The following is a 14,099-nucleotide window of genomic DNA, read 5'->3' on the forward strand; positions in this document are numbered from 1 at the left end:
TAATAAAAAAAATGACACCTGTGCTGTCAACGCGCTAGACACCCGGTCCTTCACTTTAAACCTTTTTTAAACAGAAATGTATTATTTATTTTTACCAAGAGAAAGTAGAAAATGGCATAAGTGCTATAATTTATAATCGATACCTCTTCAAGAGGTTAGCGCTCACACCCGTATCATGAAGCGCTTAAACAGGCGAATGAAAGGGTTCTAGTTAGCAACGGCTTTGGTAAGCAAAGCCTTATGAAATACACCTTCCAAAACCTTCGAAGGGGATACCGGACCTGTCTCTGCTTCTATCCCCCTATTCATAGCTCATCTCTGTTTTGTAATTTTATGAACAGCTTATTACCCTTGACAGACGTTTATGAACTAGGCTATTTATTTACTTAAGTGTCTTAAGTAGATATCTAAACATTCAGACGGCAAAAAACTTTTTCCGCTTTTCGCAGTCTCCATAATCACTATTAGTTGACGCATATTCTATCATTGCACATTCAGCTCAACTATCCTTTCTTCTAAATATCGATCAAACTATTCCGTATTCAATTAAAAAGAAATAACACTTTTTGCAAGCGTAGCTAATCTATTATTTGTCAATGGAGCACTAGCTAGCAGCTATTGCCCAATGTAATTAATTAATTTATTTATTTATAATTTATTCCCTTTAATTACATAATTACCTTAGACCTATCAATTGTTTGTTTTTTTTGCACGAGAAGAAGTTTCTTTAGTGGAGCAAAACGAAACACAAATCCAAAGGACTTTTATAAATGTAACAATATTAACAGGTTCAAATATCGGCATACCTCGACAACGTTTTCGACGTGGCCGCCCTCATGGAAGACAGCGAGACCAAAACGGCGGCGCTTGAAAAGGTCAACGAACTGGAAGACGAGTTGGGACACGTATGTATACTTATCCTTCCCCATACTTTCTCATGTTGGTTGTATGTCAATGACATTATAACATTTTTTAAAGTGAACAGAAAATTAATAACGAAAAAACTATTAATAAATAGAGCACAAGACTTACATTTGCGAAATACGAAATTTCTATCTTCTTTTATGATATAAATATTATGTACAGTCAGCGTCAAATACTTCGTAGCAGTCAAAGTAGCCAAATAGTTCGATACACCATATATTTAGTATGGTGTACCGAACTATTTGGCCACTTTGACTGCTACGAAGTATTTGACGCTGACTGTACCCCTGGACCATGTATCAGAAAATGCACGGAAGTCGCGTCGCTAAGATAGAGCTGTGTTTTTATAATACGCCGATTTCGTAAGCACACTTATTCACTTATCGGATTTGTTTCATTTGTCGTTCAGCCCTGGACTTGTGAATGTGAGTGTTAATCAATGTTTGGTATTAGCGGCATGGTGTCCGTGTTTCTAGGTCCATGCTTATATTATATGTAATATTGTTGACAGGCCCACGAGCGGCTGGCAGCGCTCGAGCGAGAGGCGATAGCGAAGTTGGCTTCGCTGGAGTCCGAGCTGGCCGGCGTGCGCCAGGAGCGCGACCAGCTGGCCGAGGCGCGCCGCCAGGTGGTGGAGGAGGTCGGTATATGTAATGTTGTTGACGGGCCCACGAGCGCCTGATGTTGAAGGGGTACTTATCGATAAAAAGATTGTCATTGTTCTTAATTTGTCAAGCACTAACTATATGACGTTCGTGCTAGGATTATCTCTAATATTAGGTCTAAATACTTATTAGAGACGGTACACCGCTGGAGTGACGTGTGCGCGCACGGTTCCAGCATTTGTGCGTTCGCGCACGTGCACGTCTAGGCACACGCAGCCGGCGTGCCCTGTAGCGGAGCTCGATGAATGATGATAGCGTGATGCGCGCGAGTGTCGCGTTTCTAGTTGGTATCCTACTTGTTGAAGATCGCAATGCACATTTGACACTACCCTTACTTCTCCAAATTGCTAAGCTCTATTGCTAAATTGCTTTTTGCAGGTTTCAACGCTAAGACGGGCACAGCAGGACTCCAGAAATAGGCAGTCTATGCTGGAGTCGAAGGTTCAGGAGCTGGAATCCTTGACCAAGTCGCTGCCCAGAGGAGCATCTAGTAAGTTCCCTTTTTAATTTATTTTATGTATAAATTTATAACTAAAAGAAGTTGTAATGTATGTCTTCAGTGCCTAATTTAGGATGGTGTAATAAATATACTTTCTGAAAGCCATAACACAGATGAAGTCGTCATTCAAGTCACAACATAAGGATATTAATCGGAATTTATAACTTTTTTCCAGTGGGCGCTATATCCTCCCACGCTCTCTGCAACGGTACGAACGGTACCAACGGCACCAACGGCACCACGAACGGCCCCCCCAGCCCCAACGGCCCCCCCTCCCCCCTCCCGAACGGCTTCAGCAAGCCGCCGCCCCCGCCCCCCGCGCCGCGCCCGCCGCCGGCCCCGGTCGCCCCCCCTCCGCCGCCCCCACCACCGCTAGTGCCGTGTGCGCCGCCCCCTCCGCCCGCACCCGGGCTAATGATGCCGCCGCAACACACGGACGCCATGACGATAAAGAGGAAGGTTGACACCAAGTATAAGCTGCCTACGCTGAACTGGATAGCTTTGAAACCCAACCAGGTAATTGAGAAAGATAACGTATGTGTTAGAGAAGGACAACATGATTCGTGTTGTCACGGTGAGTCTGTACAGCGTACATAGTAATGGTTTCTGTTAATACCGTGTTGCTGGGCTAATGATGGCCCCAGCAGCATATAGATGCCATGACAATGAAAAGGAGGGTAGATACCAGATATAAGCTGCCTGTGTTGAATTAAAATTCAACCTGGTAAGTGAGAAAGAGATAGCGTGTATGATTCGTGCCATCACAGTGAGAAGCACGAAGCACGTAGTACTAATACATACATTGTGCCCTAGGGAAGGTGGACACGAAGTATACCGAGATACCTACTTACCATTGTCGTGAATAGTTCCCAATATTTTATTAAAAATTTAACAGTATCCAATAGTAATTTTATCTTGATTTCAGGTTCGAGGCACAATATTCAACGAGCTAGACGAAGAGCGGCCTAGAAACAGGATAAACTTCTCAGAGTTCGAGGAGAAGTTCCGCATCGGTGGCCCCTGCGGCCTGGGAGTGGACTCGTGTGATAACGATACGCTGGCGTCCTTCCCCAGCAAGAGGTTTAGGAGGCCGGACACTGTGTCGCTACTTGAACACACACGGTTAAGGAATATAGGTAAGTAAAATATAAAGAACTTATAATTAGGTGGCCCATGAGGGTTCGGTTTCTGCGGGCTCGGAGTGGATTTTTGCTACACACCTAGTGACTTTATGAGCTGCAGACCTCGCGAATCGCCATGGCTCTTCTATTGTAAAACGTTCCAAAAACTGAATTCAATATCGAACCTGCTCGCAAAATTGAACGAGAAACACTTGAGGAACGCTACCTGACCAAGAAAACAGGCGGACATGCGAATTCATTTTTGCCCAATGTAAAACGGAGCTGCGGTCTCAACCTTCGCTTGCGCTTCGTGCTTGCTTGGTCAACAGACACATTTTGGTGTCCAATGTGAAGTTGGACTGACGGGAGATTTTCATATTGGTTGCGGGTTAGGGGTGGGTTGTAACATGCTGGCGATTGTGACAACGATACTGGTTTCTTTCCTCATGACCCTAGAATGTGTCAGTTGCTAAATAGAGTCCGTTCTTGCTAAATTTTCACGCATCTTGTCATTGCCTAGTCGGTATACACTTAACATAAATAGTAGTGTATACCTTTCATCTAAGTATATTTAAATTACCTGTTACGTTGTTACAGCAATATCCCGAAGAAAACTCGACATACCTGTCGAGAAAGTAATCCTAGCGGTCAACAACCTCGACCTCAAACAACTGCCTCTAGAAAGCGTCGAAATCCTCCAACGGATGGTGCCCACCGAAGCCGAACAGAAGGCCTACAAAGAATACTTAGCTGAGAAGAAAAATATCAGCTTACTAACGGAGGAAGATAAATTCCTTATGCAATTAGCTAAAGTAGAAAGGATATCCGCTAAATTATCAATCATGAGTTACATGGGCAATTTCTTCGATAACATTCATTTGATAACGCCTCAAATCCATGCGATAATCTCAGGGTCTTCCTCAGTCAAATCCTCTCAGAAACTAAGAAATGTCCTAGAGATAATCCTCGCTTTCGGTAACTACTTGAACAGTAGCAAGCGAGGTCCAGCCTACGGGTTCAAGTTGCAGTCTTTGGACACGCTAATGGATACTAAGTCGACGGATAAGAGGATATCGCTGCTGCATTATATCGTTGGCACGATCAGACAGAACTTCCCGGAGCTGATGAATTTTGATTCGGAGTTGATGTATATTGACAAGGCTGCTCAAGGTAATAACTCCAAGTTTTTTTTAATGATTTACTTATAAGATCCAGTTGGGTGAATTTGTAATGAAGTATTATTATTTATTATTTGACGTATATCTTTTTATTTTTACTTTTGATGTAGTATAGTCTTTAGTTTTTGAGCGTAGCTTGTCAAAATAATCTATTCAATGTTGTGCTTAAAACTGGAACGCAAACGGGAAGTGCCATAAAAAAGGTCCATCTCTATAGTCGTAGGCAGTAGATACATAGTTCGATTCAATTGGTTTATTAATTTTTAACACAAGAGTGATCTCATTTTGGTAGTATTGTATATAAAATAAGACTTAAAAAGTATGTTAAAACTTAAAAAGTTATTTTAGACTTAACTGAATGAATTAAGGGTATTATTAGGCAACATACATGGTCCACAATCATCCTCCGAATGCTGTTTCTGCTGTCCCTGGTGCTACGCAGTAATCAGGTCGCTTTCTAACGTATAATTGCTGCAAAGCTGTCGGTTCGTGCCTCCGCAAACATGGCGGAAGCGCTGCAGAACCTAGGTTGCCCAACCAGCACGAAGGCGAACTGAAGACCCACTGAAGGCGTTATACACTACTCGCAGAGCATTTTTTGACATAGCGACAAGCGATAAAAATGGAACCATGCTGCCACTGTTAATTTTTGTTTATACTGAAACTTGTTTTTGTCGGTCACTGTGCTCCAAGAGATAAAATTAATATTACACCGCAGTTAAAAACTTTCTTTTCCACTTCCTTAGGGGTTGAGTTATCAAAAATCCGTTTTACGGCATTTGACGGATAATTGTTTCTAATTTGTCCAAGCCATGTCCAAGCTTCAATGGTTTAAAGACTTTAAGGCGTATTTGGATTTTAATAACAAGCCACAAATTAGATCTGGATAAGATATGGATCTGATCTGTCAGTATCAAAACTGACGTTTTTGGTTGAAGAAAGATGGTTAATCTTATCTGCAGTGTTGGGCGTAATCAATTACTTGTGTAATTTTAACTACAAATTGGATTACATGTCAACAATTCATTCATTCATGTAGTTGATTACATGTAGTTATAACTACTTGCAATTGAGATTACTTTGTAATTTGTAATCGAAATGACATTAATGTATAATCAAAATTACTCAATTACTTCTTGATAGGCAAAGATGAGAAAATTTAGTACTTTAGTATTCTCTCAGTAAACAAAAGTAAAAAAGTGTTTGACTGGTAGAGAAAGCTTTAGGGCGTTAAGTCCACCATTTGTACTTAATATTTTATGTGCAATAAAGTATAAATAAATAAATAAATAAAAGTAACAACCACCTGCGGCCCACCATACAAAAAATCAATAGTGTAGGGAATAAGGTTGAGTTTCTGAAATGAAACAAAATTAATGCGACTTTGTTCCAATTGTAAAAAGTTTTAATTGCATTGAACTAATTAGTCTTATGGGTAGGCCAGTGGTCCTTAGGAGCATAATATTTTTTTCTATATGTAAAAAAAGTGCTCGGGTGCCGCTTCATGGAACTGACCACCTGACAAGAACTAGTTGTTGCCCTAATATTTTCATATTTTTTAATAAGTGCCTTTGTACAAAATCTTGTAAAACTAACATTCCTTTTTTTATATGAAAAGTCAAACTTGATATTTTAAGTTGAACTTAAAACTCGTTAATTTTTTAACTTGATTAAGGAAAAAAAGATGATTGAAAACATTTTTTTTTTTGGGTAAAAGTAGGTAATTTGTAATCGCATAAAGTAATCTATTACAGATTACAATAACAAAATGTAGTTATTCATTCGATTACTAACCACAAAATGTAGTTAATAATCATCAATCAAAGGTTCAACTATTCTTCTTCTTCTTCTTTCCGTGCCTCTTCCCATTATTTGGGGTCGGCCCTCCTCGTTCTCATGCGCCAGATCGGTCGATCCTGGGTTGTCTCTTCGTTCAGCTGGGCCTGTTTCAAATCCTTTGATAATCAAAGGTTCAACTATAGAGGAACAATTTGACAGAGGCCGCGCAACTGACGACCAGCTGTGACACTGCAATGGCGGAAGGATTCAATGTGTGCGTGTCACAAATGTATACCTAGGCGGATTGAGTACATTTTCTCTAGTTTGGTACGAACATCTTTGTAGCTCGGGGATAAGGTTCAATTTAGTATGGCAAAAAAAGTGAGAGCGCCCTCCACTTTAGGTATAATTTCATGGATTAATATCGTATTTTACGAAAGATAATGTGATAATTGATTAACTTATTTATGAACATTCTCCGGCTTTTTTTTCTTTCGATCGGTATAATTTTTGCAACATTCGACCACGCATGCGCCGTATTTAATTTTCTTCTTCGAACAATTAATGCACTGACGTTTCAATTCGACTGACGGCAGATTGGTGGATGAGGCCATAGAGATAACTGTCAATGTGAGTGTGTCACGCGTAAATACTAGAAATTTGGTGGATGATGGAATCCTATTTGTGTTTTAGCGAAACTACGTCCTTAGTATTCTATGTCCATAGGTTCAACTACTTTTACTAGTAATTGTAATGTGTAGTTACAACTACATTTTGTAATCATAATAGTTAATTTGTAATCCAACTACTTTTTGCCCAACACTGCTTATCGGTCAATATCTATACAATGCGATAATTTTATATATTTAATATCACGGATGAATGCGTTTCAGTGTCTCTGGAAAACGTGGTCTCCGACGTAACAGAGCTGGAGCGCGGCATGGAGGCCGTGCGGCGCGAGTGCGAGGCGCGCGAGGCGCACCGCGCCGCCGCGCCGCACGTGCGCGACTTCCTCAACAACGCGCACGACAAGCTGCGCCGCACCCGCACCGAGGCCAAGCTGGCGCAGGTATACACACCGAGTGTAGTGTCGCTAGAGACAGTCTCCCACGTGACCAGCTGGAGCGCGGCATGGAGGCCGCACGTGCGCGACTTCCTCAACAACGCGCACGACAAGCTGCGCCGCACCCGCACCGAGGCCAAGCTGGCGCAGGTATACACACCGAGTGTAGTGTCGCTAGAGACAGTCTCCCACGTGACCAGCTGGAGCGCGGCATGGAGGCCGCACGTGCGCGACTTCCTCAACAACGCGCACGACAAGCTGCGCCGCACCCGCACCGAGGCCAAGCTGGCGCAGGTATACACACCGAGTGTAGTGTCGCTAGAGACAGTCTCCCACGTGACCAGCTGGAGCGCGGCATGGAGGCCGCACGTGCGCGACTTCCTCAACAACGCGCACGACAAGCTGCGCCGCACCCGCACCGAGGCCAAGCTGGCGCAGGTATACACACCGAGTGTAGTGTCGCTAGAGACAGTCTCCCACGTGACCAGCTGGAGCGCGGCATGGAGGCCGCACGTGCGCGACTTCCTCAACATCGCGCACGACAAGCTGTGCCGCACCCGCACCGAGGCCAAGCTGGCGCAGGTATACACACCGAGTGTAGTGTCGCTAGAGACAGTCTCCCACGTGACCAGCTGGAGCGCGGCATGGAGGCCGCACGTGCGCGACTTCCTCAACAACGCGCACGACAAGCTGCGCCGCACCCGCACCGAGGCCAAGCTGGCGCAGGTATACACACCGAGTGTAGTGTCGCTAGAGACAGTCTCCCACGTGACCAGCTGGAGCGCGGCATGGAGGCCGCACGTGCGCGACTTCCTCAACAACGCGCACGACAAGCTGCGCCGCACCCGCACCGAGGCCAAGCTGGCGCAGGTATACACACCGAGTGTAGTGTCGCTAGAGACAGTCTCCCACGTGACCAGCTGGAGCGCGGCATGGAGGCCGCACGTGCGCGACTTCCTCAACAACGCGCACGACAAGCTGCGCCGCACCCGCACCGAGGCCAAGCTGGCGCAGGTATACACACCGAGTGTAGTGTCGCTAGAGACAGTCTCCCACGTGACCAGCTGGAGCGCGGCATGGAGGCCGCACGTGCGCGACTTCCTCAACATCGCGCACGACAAGCTGTGCCGCACCCGCACCGAGGCCAAGCTGGCGCAGGTATACACACCGAGTGTAGTGTCGCTAGAGACAGTCTCCCACGTGACCAGCTGGAGCGCGGCATGGAGGCCGCACGTGCGCGACTTCCTCAACAACGCGCACGACAAGCTGCGCCGCACCCGCACCGAGGCCAAGCTGGCGCAGGTATACACACCGAGTGTAGTGTCGCTAGAGACAGTCTCCCACGTGACCAGCTGGAGCGCGGCATGGAGGCCGCACGTGCGCGACTTCCTCAACAACGCGCACGACAAGCTGCGCCGCACCCGCACCGAGGCCAAGCTGGCGCAGGTATACACACCGAGTGTAGTGTCGCTAGAGACAGTCTCCCATGTGACCAGCTGGAGCGCGGCATGGAGGCCGCACGTGCGCGACTTCCTCAACAACGCGCACGACAAGCTGCGCCGCACCCGCACCGAGGCCAAGCTGGCGCAGGTATACACACCGAGTGTAGTGTCGCTAGAGACAGTCTCCCACGTGACCAGCTGGAGCGCGGCATGGAGGCCGCACGTGCGCGACTTCCTCAACAACGCGCACGACAAGCTGCGCCGCACCCGCACCGAGGCCAAGCTGGCGCAGGTATACACACCGAGTGTAGTGTCGCTAGAGACAGTCTCCCACGTGACCAGCTGGAGCGCGGCATGGAGGCCGCACGTGCGCGACTTCCTCAACATCGCGCACGACAAGCTGTGCCGCACCCGCACCGAGGCCAAGCTGGCGCAGGTATACACACCGAGTGTAGTGTCGCTAGAGACAGTCTCCCACGTGACCAGCTGGAGCGCGGCATGGAGGCCGCACGTGCGCGACTTCCTCAACAACGCGCACGACAAGCTGCGCCGCACCCGCACCGAGGCCAAGCTGGCGCAGGTATACACACCGAGTGTAGTGTCGCTAGAGACAGTCTCCCACGTGACCAGCTGGAGCGCGGCATGGAGGCCGCACGTGCGCGACTTCCTCAACAACGCGCACGACAAGCTGCGCCGCACCCGCACCGAGGCCAAGCTGGCGCAGGTATACACACCGAGTGTAGTGTCGCTAGAGACAGTCTCCCACGTGACCAGCTGGAGCGCGGCATGGAGGCCGCACGTGCGCGACTTCCTCAACAACGCGCACGACAAGCTGCGCCGCACCCGCACCGAGGCCAAGCTGGCGCAGGTATACACACCGAGTGTAGTGTCGCTAGAGACAGTCTCCCATGTGACCAGCTGGAGCGCGGCATGGAGGCCGCACGTGCGCGACTTCCTCAACAACGCGCACGACAAGCTGCGCCGCACCCGCACCGAGGCCAAGCTGGCGCAGGTATACACACCGAGTGTAGTGTCGCTAGAGACAGTCTCCCACGTGACCAGCTGGAGCGCGGCATGGAGGCCGCACGTGCGCGACTTCCTCAACAACGCGCACGACAAGCTGCGCCGCACCCGCACCGAGGCCAAGCTGGCGCAGGTACACTAACTACCTCCACAGCAAAGAGAATTTCAAATAGAGGTGATATTTAACAAATTTAACACTTATCACTAAACGAACAAGGATCAAAGTCAAATAGCGTTCTAGAAGTTTTTAACGTGTGTCGAAAGATGGCAGTAAATTTACTGTGGCTACAAAATTTTCTTTGACAATCCACCTTTATTTTCTTTACTCTATAGCACGTGCTTTCAACCGACTACATGTAGCCTGTAGACTCCGTAGCGCCGAATCGCAAACCAGGTAGTCTTATGATGATCGGGTTAACGCTGCACCAGAACGGAATTTTTCAAAAAAAATAATATTCGATGTCTTTTTTGCGGATATCAAAAGCTCGGCGTAGCGCGATTTGCGTTCTAAAATATCCTGGTAACTTGCGATCTCTGTCTGTATCTCCTCACAAATAAACAGCGCCATATACCCAAACATGGGCGTAGGCAGGTATTGGAGCTCAAATTTTACGTACAATGTATGCCCCTCAGCCCCCCCCCCCCCCCTGGGCCTCCGGCGACATCAACTTACCCCCCCCCCCCCCCCTAGTTCACTGACTGGCTACGCCCTTGCCCACTATAACCACCGGTGCCACGGGTCCAGCTCAAAAAACCTCTCCCACTTACCGTCTACAATCTGGTCTCGTAATTTTGATTCGCACTAATAAAGTGACAATGAATACGGTACACAATTTTTGTAACCGTACATGAACAATGTTCCACCCAGTAATTTGAAACATGTTGAATGTCGTCAGGACGCGTTCGCGGCGTGCGTGGAGTACTTCGGCGAGGCGCCGCGCGGCGTGGACGCCAACGCTTTCTTCTCGCTGCTCGTGCGGTTCACGAGGGCGTTCAAGGTAACTCATCTACACCCACTATATATATCTGTAGTTATAACAACCTAATCTTCATATCTACTTTTAATTGGCGCAGAGACTAGTTTTTATCGCTTAGTTATTCCTAAGTGTTACGTGTGTATACAATGTGTTTGTCCACGTGTAGTGGAGCCGTTAACCATGTGTAGTACGATGAATTTTATCGATAAATCACCCCCCATACCTATGTTATTTTGTTTTTAATGTGCAATAGGTAAATTGACAGATAATGGCTCACTAACCAAGGGCAGTCGTGTTTAGCGCCATAAAACTTTGAAGGGGTGCATTTTTAAAATGGTTGGGCAAAAACATAGGTATGGGGGGTGATTTCTCGATAAAATTCATTGTACTATACGTGGTTAACGGCTCCACTATACGTGTACAAACACATTGTATGTGTGTCCGTCTGTAGCATCGTGTTTTTGACGTTTTCTACCAAAAGGTACCACTTTGTCGGTTGTCGATATGGTTGATTTCAAATTGAAGCTATATGGAAATAGCGCCTTATTGACAACCGCCAATAAGTATCCTTTTGGTGGAAAATGGCACATTGAGTGCGTTTATTTTAAATTCAAAGTGCTGTCTGTTTAAATGATGATGCTCATTTAGTTTTGTAGGGGGTTAATATTTAAAGTTATTTATTACGAAAGAGACTGCCATCTGATTTTCAATTCTTAGGAGAAAATAGGCTTTGTTGTGTTTAGACCTGTTTCCGAAACTCCTCAAAATAGTTATGGTGTATGTGAATTTTAATATAAAAACTACGTTTTCAGCAAGCAGACACAGAGAACGAGCAACGCCGTCGGCTCGAACAAGCCGCCCAACAAGCCGACTACGTCGACCCTGCCAAGACGAGGCAGGCGCAGAAGAAGCAACAGGTAACTTCACTGACCTGTCGTGGACCTTATGTCCTTGCAATAAAGCTGACGAGCGATCGGCGAATTGTGTCGCACGTTATGTACTTCATACAAGCCTCTAAGAGACATGAGATGCAGCGTTGATAATTAGAATGCTCACTTCATACATAGATGAAAAACCGATTTATAAAATTTTAAGTACCTAAGCATAGCGAAAACTTATTTATGACAAGATTCAAGCTTAATAAGTAGTAATTATTAATAGGGTTAATCAACTTTTTTTGGTTTGTTATCCTGTCCCGTTGTCCAAGGGACAACAGTAGCACAGTTTGTTTGAAGAGACGTTGTATGCCGTTCTATTAACATGCTTAGTAGGGGGCCCATTATGGACATTGGTTATAACGACCACAAAAACGCAAGTTGAATACATTTAAGTACCATAAAATCAGTATTTCAATGAACTTTTGTCCCCTGGACAACTAATCGTAACCATGGCAACGAGTGACGCTAAAAAGTTGATTCTCCCATTAAGCAAGTTTAAAACGTATTAATTATAAGTTTAACTATAACACCCATATTAAGTAAATAAATCTATGTATGGAGTGAGCATTCTAAGCTTATTCTCTATGGTATTAGGTACGGTGTTTATCACGTGATGAACACAAAGTCAAACGACCATATTTTCTTGTTATACCTTATCTTTCTTTATTCATCAAAGGTGAGGGAATATGCATAGAGTCTGTGCGGAAAGAGAAGAGTCGTGAAATATATACTAATAGATTCTACGACTCTTCTCTTTCCGCACAGACTCTACGTGTGTAATTTACAAGGGACACCGTTTGTAAAATCAGGCATAGATTTTTTTTTTAATTTTGGGAAATTGTACATACCGTTCAGTGATTCATATAATTTGAAATTATAGGCATTTCAAGTGGGACAAGTCAATGGATAAATAAAGTTGAAATATTAATCATTTTATTTTAATCTTATGCACCAAATTGAACACTGATGATCCTTGAAACATGAAAAATTATTTTATTTAACCATCGAACTATTTTTTTTCTTTAAGATTAACGTATTCTAATCATCTACGTAAGGTCAGGGAAATTCACTAAATAATATGAGTTTTATATCAAACGAAAAGTGCAGTTCTATTATTATAAAAAAGCAAAGGATGGTGTTCGAATACTTCTTTGTATGTAATTTATTAGCTGCCAATAATGTTATCTTTATCTTGCTTTGTGAATAGCAGAAATATTTAAATGTCAAAACACTACCCCGCTTTTTGCCGCGTCGCGACAGAATGCTGAATAAGTGTTTTGAATGATTCACGGTTAGTTTCACTAGACTTAAATCGACCTGCATATAAACCGTAATTACCTTTTATATTGTTTTATTGAGCTCCCGATATTACGACAACACACAACACAACAACAACACAAAACAACAACAACAATACAAAAGGTAATCACGGTTTATATCCCGGTCGATTAAAGTCTAATGCTGAATAAGTTTACAAAATAAACTAAACTGTTGTAAATATTCGATGTGGCATTGACAGTGTTAGTATGTGCGCTTGAATTCTGTGCATTGCTTCGATGGAATGAAGAATGCGCAGTTTTTGTTTTGCATTACTTTTATTTTAATTGTTAATGTTTAATTATGTAGTAGAAAACAGACTGATTATTTTTTCTATACTTACATTTCTACTAATGTACCTGTTTTTTAAGTGATTTTCTAACAAGTATTTCGCTTATTTAACTTAGTGGAATTCTTGTTATAAATATTTTATTTTTTATTTCTTAGTTTAAGGTGGTGGGGTAGAAAACAAAAATGAAATACAAAACCATTTCGTTTTTGGTGAAGGAATTTCACTTCTTTTGTTTTTACGCTTTTATGAATTTTAAATATGGCAACTTCGGAATCATTACATAAATGTGTGCTGGCCAGCCGTTTAGATATTTTTGTTCATTTAAGTGTGACATATTTCTGTAATTTTTACACGGTTGTTGTGTGTATCAATAGCCATCTGAAATCTTTTTATTCTATCGTTTTGTTTTATAACTAACAGTAAAAAAAATCTAGTCAGGAGTAGGAATGTTTGGGGTCCAATTCTTTTCGTTCAATCAAGCTTAAACAAAATCATGAAAACAATACCAGAAATAACAACCAACGATTGCAATCGGGGCAATCGCGGAATTGAAAAATTTTAGGCGCAGATGTTACATTTATCTTTTTTTTATTTGCAAACTTTCTCTATAGTTAGTTTTTTTGCATTAGAAAAAAGATAAACAATATTAATGTGTCTTTTTATTGAATATTAATGAAAAACGCCTTTAAAAAATAGTGTATAATGTCAGGTGACAAGCAAAACTCACTAATCACTAAAATAGTGATTTTTAATAGAAATACACGTCAAGATCGCTTACCTTCTTTCTAATGTTAAAAACACTATAGTGACTCTGACCAAGGCTCGGAACCGGTTTATTCTTCATACAAAAAGTACCGGTATTATTACGTTCTTTTTCGTTC

General features: G+C 44.0%; 1 protein-coding gene across 2 annotated transcripts in view; it reads left to right on the forward strand.

Moving 5' to 3' along the window:
* LOC133524480 (formin-like protein) overlaps positions 1–14,099 on the forward strand; it is a 110,817-nt gene that overhangs the window by 88,655 nt on the left and 8,063 nt on the right. For both annotated transcript variants that reach the window (XM_061860521.1, XM_061860520.1), the window contains exons 8-16: positions 789–905; positions 1,436–1,564; positions 1,968–2,079; positions 2,264–2,604; positions 3,014–3,224; positions 3,807–4,379; positions 7,060–7,235; positions 10,591–10,692; positions 11,484–11,588. In XM_061860521.1, coding sequence (XP_061716505.1) covers positions 789–905; positions 1,436–1,564; positions 1,968–2,079; positions 2,264–2,604; positions 3,014–3,224; positions 3,807–4,379; positions 7,060–7,235; positions 10,591–10,692; positions 11,484–11,588 — 1,866 coding nt within the window. The remainder of the gene's footprint in view (positions 1–788; positions 906–1,435; positions 1,565–1,967; positions 2,080–2,263; positions 2,605–3,013; positions 3,225–3,806; positions 4,380–7,059; positions 7,236–10,590; positions 10,693–11,483; positions 11,589–14,099) is intronic.

This window comes from Cydia pomonella, chromosome 13 (genome assembly GCF_033807575.1).
Source record: "Cydia pomonella isolate Wapato2018A chromosome 13, ilCydPomo1, whole genome shotgun sequence".
NCBI classification, from domain to species: Eukaryota; Metazoa; Arthropoda; class Insecta; order Lepidoptera; family Tortricidae; genus Cydia; species Cydia pomonella.